The following is an 8,267-nucleotide window of genomic DNA, read 5'->3' as shown; positions in this document are numbered from 1 at the left end:
ATCAAAAATGACGAATATCCGCCTTTAAAATGGCCGACAAAATACAGCATAGAAGCAACAAAACTGTACTTGACATCGGGTTGGACCGAACATTTTAAATATTGGTAAGACCTTTTAATTTCATTTAGTGTAAAGCTAACAGCTGGCACAACTGTCGCATGCCCGATTTCAGGGTATAAATATAGGATCTCTATTGTTTCCCAAATAGTTTTAAGCCATAATGTATTGATTGTCCGAATTTTCGTTAGTCATAATTGGTTTTTCTCAGAAACGCGTAACTTTTCAGGATTGCCATAAAACAAACCTAACCTAACCTAACATATCTATAGAATAACCTTACGAAAATCCTGAAAAGTTAACGGTTTCAGTTTTATGACTAACGATAATATGACAAACATTACATTATGACTTAAAACTTTATGGGAAACAAAGGGACCCCTAAATATAGCAATCGTAATTTCTCTACACACATGCCTACCATCGTCTGCTTTTGTTAGGTAATAGGGAATATTACGCAAAACTTTGCGTAGGGGGCGCCACTACCACTATCCATCACACTCTGGGGGTCTACCGCGAAAGAAGAAAATCGAAATTTCGTTATCTAAACTCTATATCACTCTTGCATATCCGAGTGATAAAGGGGCAGATAACTAAATTTCGATTTTCGCGTTTCCCGGTAGGCCCTTGTTAACAAACCGCCTTGATGTATCAATGTCATATTTTATTGTCTGTGAAAACTTGTCAAAAAACAGTTTTAAGCATAGTATGTATAAGTTACTCTATGGTTTACTAGCTAGCTTAGTGCTGCACTCTGGTGGCAGAACATTGCAGTAATACCCCTATTTCCTAGACTAGATTCATATGGGTCTGGCATGTTTCGGTAGCTCAGTTTTTTAGAGCGATCAGACAGGTGTTCCGAAAGATCACGAGTTCGAATCTTGCCCGTAACACTGTTTGTTTAACTTTTAATTTTAAAAGTTGTGATATTGCTTGCAAATTATCTTTGCATAGTACAAAATGAAAACGCGTTCCAATTTTACGCATACAGTACCCGTAAAGTGGTAAAAAATATTTGTCTACTTTTACTGCAAAATTTCAGCATTCCAATACTGAGCAAAGCTCCGTTGACTACGGAACCCTAAATACATTTGTGCTATCACGTTCGTTCTTGTCCTAGTCCGTCTGTCCGTTTGTCATATACATTTTTTTACAGGCGGTCAACATATCTCTCTAGACTCGATGCCAACAATGGAGCGGTCAAACAAATAAGAATACCAGTAATCAAGGAGGGTTATAAAATCGATTTCGAGGTAACAAAAATAGCCCGTTCATTTTGTTAAATATAATGGCAACCCAAAAGGCGTCCGGAAGAAATCGTTATTATTAAGTTCGCCCTGAGGGCCTAGATAATATGACATCGTTGATAGAAAACCCCAATTGAAACTAATTAATGTGTGGAAATTTCGTAGCATCTGTCATGTTTTTTTTCTTATCGTTTCGCGTTTTTCGATGTAGGATTGTGACTTGACTAGGCCTCATCTTGCCTACTTCTTGGTTATATTTTATATAATGACGCGTGAGGTGGTCAAACGATGTACACACCATGTCAAACATTGCTGTGACGGCGAAAAGGTTAAAGACATAAAAACTAAAAGAGTGGTGGTATTGTATCGTAAGATCAATTTAGACATTATTTTAGACTATAATCCCGTAATTTGTATTTAACAATGCAGTTTGCTTTTCTATAGGATTTCTTCTCAAAGTAAATTATGGTAATAGCTTTAGAAATTTAGATTTCATTCCACAGATTCACCCTGAAACTACTGAAGAAGAAACAAACGAGAAGGTTTGCTATCAGGTTAAGGATTCAGATACTGATCCAGATGATCTAGAAGAGCCTATAGGTTTTCTCCCAACAACCTACAATTTAGAAGAAGTTGGTAAGAGCATTACCATTTTCGTACAGATAAATAAATATTCCTGTATTGCTGCACCACCGCAAAACTAAAGAACTAATGCTTGTAAAGTTTGGATCAGAGTACCTACTACATGGATACTATGGATACAATTTATATTTTTATTACATTTGGTTCTATGCTTTCTCAATCATATTTTTACACTCCGGCCCAGGCCGGGCCATGGGTAAACCTTAACAAATTTTATACTTAAATCTACCTCAAAAATCACTCTCTTCATTGGTGAAAATCGCATGAAAATCCGTTCTGTAGTCTTTGAGTTTATCGCGATAGATAGACAGACGCGGCGGGGGACTTTGTTTTATAAGGTGTAAGATACGACATACGAGTAGGTGTATATGCCTGTATCAAAATAATGTTTATAAAAACTGCATTCTTTTTACAAGCTTTTATTTACTTTCACCTGACCGTTGTCTGTCTCTCTGTAATCAAATTTTGCAAGTTAAATTTGATCCACTTCCCGGTTTCCGATTGAGCTGAAATTTTGCATGCATGTATAAATCGGATGACAATGCAATATTATGGTACCATCGAGCTGATCTGATGATGGAGACAGGAGGTGGCCATAGAAACTCTGTGATGAAACAGCGCAACCTAATTGTGTTAGGGTTTTTTAGAATTGTCTCGATGAGTATTAGTTGTCTGTCGTAAGAAAAGTACAGTCAGCGATAAAAGCTTGTAGGTACCAAAAATGAAATTTTTGCCACTAACTTATTACTCTTTTTAAATATGAATTTTGATACGTTACTTAAGGCCGAGCCACACCGGCTGCGTGTGCAGCACGTTGCGTGGCGTGCGCTGCGTGACGTGCGCAGCACCCCTGTCACACCGGGTGACGCGCACGTCACGCAGCGCACGCCACGCAACGTGCTGCACACGCCACGCAGGCGCACGCTGCAGCTCAGTCATGCGTGCAGTAAAATAAAATACTCCTGCGACAGTACCTATAGTTCGTTTTTTTTTGCATTAGAAAGAACTCCACAGAAGCAAGCGTGCAGTTTTTATCAGGCTCTTTAATTGTTAATAATTATTGAATTATCTAATGTAGCATGGTCAATACATATAATTTACTTCAAATTATTACCGCTAAAAGTGCCGAATTTGGAACCACAAGCTTACTTCTGCGAAGTTCTTTCTAATGATAAAAAAAACGGACTATACATCATGTTATTATAACTCCCGTTGCAAATGGAAGCTGCTCACCTAATGCCGCCATTGCAATTAGAATATTTGAATCGAGATAGTTGAGAGTACATAATATTGTTCACCGACGCAAAATAGTTCACAATACAACAACCTTTTTTTCCAATAGTATCGTTAATACCTAAAATCGATTCTTTCCCACAGGCCAAATTAATTTTTTTTAAGACGTATTTGTGGTAATCTTTGTGCTATGTTGTAAATATACATTCATATTAACGAAAGATTTTAATTAGTTTTTCTTTTATCACTGAATCCGTATTAAAAACCAGCACGCGCACCGGCCGAGTTGTAAATAAATACAAGTGGCTGCGCGTGTACACGCACAGCACCTATGCAGCACCGAGCTGTGCGCGTCCGAACCTGCTCGGTTCGCCCTCTCATAGGGAACGCAGTTAAACACAACGTCATCACTGCACGCAACGAAGCGACGTTGCCGCTCCGCTGCGTGGACGCGTGCACGCAGCACGCAGCCGGTTTGTCTCGTCGGAGCTGCGTTGCGTGCAAGTCAGGCGTACGCGCACGTCACGCACACGTCACGCAAGCGGTGTGTCCTCTCTTATGAGTTTTCGTATTCTACAACGCAGCGGGACGCGTACGTGCACGCGCACGTCACGCACACGCATCCGGTGTGGCCTGGCCTTAAATCAGCTTTAACCGCAGCTTATAACTTTATATTGTTAAAGGAAACGAAAATATAAAGGGCAAGGAATGTGTGAAGTTTACTGGAAGTTATGGTGAAAATGACGTGACAAATGAAGAATTGTGGGCTTACTATAACCATTCTGCTAAATCTTGGGTTCCAGTCAGGTAAACCACTTTACTACTTTATTTTCTCTCATTCCCAAATAATTCCGAAGATTTGCCATTTTCATCTTTAGCTTTGCCATACAATCAATAGTAGTCGTGTTTCAATAATTGGTAACGAGCTTCAAGACACGCCGCTATTCTTTTTTGTATGATACAAATTATATTGTGAGCTATGTAGGAATTAGCAACGTGCTCCATAAACAAGAAAATATTTTTTTTAACGATTGCAGTGCTATCTGTGCTTAGTTTTGCATGTTTCATTCGTATTACACATCTATAAGATCTACCAATAAATTATCACTACTTAAAGAGTATTTCCCTAGTACTTTTATTAATAAAAATACTTTTTAAGGTACGAAACACGTACGAGTGACACTCGCCATGGCTATCTCAAGGACCATCAGATCGTCGATTATTTCAACTTTTCCCCTGAAGTTAATAAAAAAGTGTTCAAACTATATAAAAAGTGTAAGTACATAATATGCGAGGTATGTGCAGTTGCTGCGTGAAGTGCAATACATATAGATATAGTCTGAGCTTTTTATTTAGTTCAGAGTTTCATTACCAAACAAAGAAATTACATTAAATGATTACTTAAATCATAAATCATTTATTCGTTACAACCATGGTGTTACAGATACATGCATAAAAACTGGTTACGATGATGATGACGAAAAAAAGGTGCCAAATTCCAATTATCTTGAATCAATGACAGCAGAGGAACAAAAAGAATTAGACGAAGCGTTTGCTGAGTAAGTATTACGGTTAATACTTTTTTTATAAAGTATTTATTACAAGTTTGTGCATTGAACTGTTTGAAAAAGATTAATTAAATTAAATTAAATAACATGTGCGTGCTATGTTCTTACAGATATAAGCAGAAATTTAACAAACAGTACTCCCACCAGGCAGAACATGAGATGAGGAAAAGTATATTTCGTGAAAAATGGAGGTTATTAGACATAGACAATCAGTTTTATTACAACATATCAATAATATATCCCATACTAACGTCATCGATATATATGTATAACATAAAACTAATTAACCCTTTATCAAGCAACGTAGGTTAGAAAATACACTAATTTTGACCCTTTTGTTGCATTTTTTATTCACCAAAATTATCATGAATTCTCTCGCTCACTACTTTGACTATTTTATATACGTAATCACTTGAACATTCAAATTTAGTCGCTACTTTAGTGTTTAGTGGTATGAAAGGAACTATTTTCTTTACTTTAAAAATAAATATTACTCATCTCGCCAACTCTTAAACAGCTAAGATGTTCGATATTACAGATTGGTTAAGGAGACAAATCGCAAAAATTTGAGCTACACGTTAGCTTTGAACAAAATGTCTGATCGTACAAAGAAGGAACTGATACGATACAAAGGATTACGAAGAGATAAACCAAGATCAGTTGGCAACATACGATTCCCATATTCACACGAAGAAATTAAGAAAATATCGGAAACGTTACCATCGCACTACGATTTAAGGCTTGAAGGAGTCGTTGGTCCGGTTCTAGGTATGTTGCTTACTACATCTGTCTATCTATATAAACCTCTTCATTTTCTAACTTATTAATATCTCAACAATGTCCAAAATACTAGATATTTTTGTATTTTTCTCGTAACGAGAATCATTAAAACTATTAAGCACAGAGAAGGCTTTGAAAATAAAAAGGCCAGTAATTCAATCAATACGTAATATTAAATTTTAAGGTCTTTGGCTAATCCTTGTCAATGAATGAATTACTAAATCATGGAATGAATAATTCAATCACGGTATGATTTTGGATTCATTTGATGATGACGTTCATGCAATCCTGTTAATTCCTGTTAGCCCTATGTCCCTAATGAGGGATCATCTACATAGGGCTCGCAGAAGAATCCTCCATTTGACACGATTTTAAGCGGCTTCTTCCAGCTCTTTACAGCCGAGTCCAGTTGAGCCAGCCTCTTTCTCTTTGGATTCATTTATTACATATTATTGTGGGCCATTTAGGTCTTGTTTAAATTTTCATAGCGGGTAGGTACGTGCTTCTTCTGTATTGCATGGATATTTTTAAAGGTTGTTTATAGTTTTTTTTAGCTCTTTTCATTTCTAACCTACTAATAAACAAAATTGATACCTAGATCAAGATAGTTGCGGCTCATGTTGGACTTTTGGCACGACCGCTGCTGTTGAAGGAGCCTTGGCAAGGAGCAAAGGTGGCATGCTGATTTCGCTAAGTAATCAGGCTCTTCTAGACTGTTCTTGGGGGTAAATATATTCGTTTAAGTATAAAAACTTATAAAAATTAAGATAAAATTTAATGGAATTTATGTTGCTGACTCTAGAGAAGACTATAGGTAGTAACATTATTTATTAAATCTTGTACCTAAATTCCGTTTTTAAAAGTTAGGAAAAGTCTCCAAAGTCCATTTTTGGTAGCAGCATGAGATCAGCAGCGATTAATAAATTAAAAAAAAAGTTAGAGGAAGTCAGAAGTGCAATGAAATAACCATTATTATTTATATTTAGAATGGGAAATTCTGGCTGTGACGGTGGAGATGATATTTCTGCCTACAAATGGATAATGAAGCATGGCTTGCCTACGGTAGCGGAATATGGACCATATAGCAAACAGGTACCTAAATATAAGTGCAAACAAGTATTGTAGTTTGGCGCGTTTACAAAAAATACTCTAATGATGCCAGTTTTTTACAAAAAAATTAAGGCTTTGCATTTTTATAATATCAACTACATTCTGCCTGCGACTTCATCTGTGTAGAGTGATAAAAATGAAAATTATACAAAGACCTTCCCAGGCTCAAACTATAATCACATCGAAATTACTTCAGAAGTGCCTGAAGAGGTAACAGACAGACAAGATTAAAACAGTACTATTTCCAGCATTTATTTGGGATCTATTTAAAAATAACAGCGTGAAATCCAATGCTAATTTGATGTGAAGTTATGCATTTGGCGTGAATGAAATTTAATTAGCATTTGTGTAATATTTTCATTTGTCTTAAAAACGAATAATTATGTATCTTACCAACCTTTTTAAAAATATATTGTTTACCTGATATCAAATGTGTTACAGGACGGGTATTGCAACATTGAAAATATGACGACCACTTACAAAATTCGTGGTTGGACTGATGTGACTCCATTAAGTGAACAAGCTCTGAAGGTAAAGCAAAACTAAGATGAATACTTTTTTGTAAGGCGATGGATCATTTTACTTGTAAATGAGGTTGTTTAAAGACACCGGCTCATTTCGACGATTTAATTGTTATTTAGGTATCGAAACTGTTGATATAAGTATACAAGCAAGCATGCAATAGCAGTAGTAAGCATATAGTACGAGTAGCAGTAGTAGTAAGCATGCAGGCAAGATACACAGTACACCTAAGAATAATATTATGTAACATCCCATTACTATATCTAAGCAAATAAATAAATATAATTAATCAAATATTTCTGATAAACACACAAATTAATACCCTTCAACCTTTAGATATGTTGACTATTTTTGTGTTTTTTTTATAGATCGCACTTATTAATCATGGGCCTTTATCGGTTTCCATTGACGCTGAAGATGCTTTCACACATTACGACGGAGGAATTTTATACGACACAAAGTGGTAACATCTAATGAATTAGTAGATTATTAACACGTCTCAATTCGCCAGTTTAATTTCAATTAATTACGCATACCCATGTGTAACTAGTTTCGGTAATGAAACGTTAGCCACCGTTTTACGCCTCGGAGTAATTAACAATGGAGCCGCCATTAACAGGCGTTCCCCTCTGTCGAAAATAGGCGGCCAATGGTCAACCACATGTCAACCATATGTATGGACTGACGTTTATCTGACATGACGTACCTATACATTTGATGTGCCCCTCCCCCGCAAAAAACGGCAGACTATTTTGTACCGAAAATTTTAGACATGGCGTCTCCGTTGGTTATATCCTCTAAGTTTTACGCTGATCATTATATTTAATCCTCAAATAAATTTAGTCTTTGTTTTGGAATTAAACAGAATTGTATAAACTGATTGTATTTCAGCCAATCCTCAAAAGATGACATGAACCATGAGGTGACTTTGGTTGGCTACGGAGAAAAAGACGGTGAATCATACTGGATCATCAGGAATTCATATGGACCGTATTGGGGCATCGACGGATATATTCACATTTCAACGCGAGACAACAACTGTGGTGTTATGACAGAACCCACGTATGTCGTTGTTGAGTAAACCCCACCATTATGCAGTAAGATTGGA

The 8,267-nt window shown here is 36.5% G+C and overlaps 1 protein-coding gene and 1 long non-coding RNA gene across 2 annotated transcripts; both read left to right on the top strand.

The window, feature by feature from the left end:
* LOC134665057 (uncharacterized) lies at positions 1–1,939 on the top strand. Its single transcript, XR_010098335.1, has 3 exons — positions 1–104; positions 1,214–1,310; positions 1,808–1,939. It is a non-coding gene; the product is annotated as an uncharacterized LOC134665057 (long non-coding RNA).
* Positions 1,940–4,629: 2,690 nt separating this feature from the next.
* Positions 4,630–8,267, top strand: LOC134665049 (procathepsin L-like). Its single transcript, XM_063521839.1, has 8 exons — positions 4,630–4,738; positions 4,858–4,938; positions 5,286–5,515; positions 6,126–6,252; positions 6,514–6,619; positions 7,079–7,168; positions 7,528–7,622; positions 8,051–8,267. Exons 1-8 carry the CDS (start codon positions 4,695–4,697, stop codon positions 8,238–8,240), a joined length of 963 nt encoding a protein of 320 aa, XP_063377909.1. The 5' UTR covers positions 4,630–4,694; the 3' UTR covers positions 8,241–8,267.

Source organism: Cydia fagiglandana, chromosome 6 (assembly GCF_963556715.1).
Source record: "Cydia fagiglandana chromosome 6, ilCydFagi1.1, whole genome shotgun sequence".
In the NCBI taxonomy this organism is placed as follows: Eukaryota; Metazoa; Arthropoda; class Insecta; order Lepidoptera; family Tortricidae; genus Cydia; species Cydia fagiglandana.
Note: the sequence above shows the minus strand (reverse complement) of the source record. Positions and strands in the feature narration are given on the sequence as shown.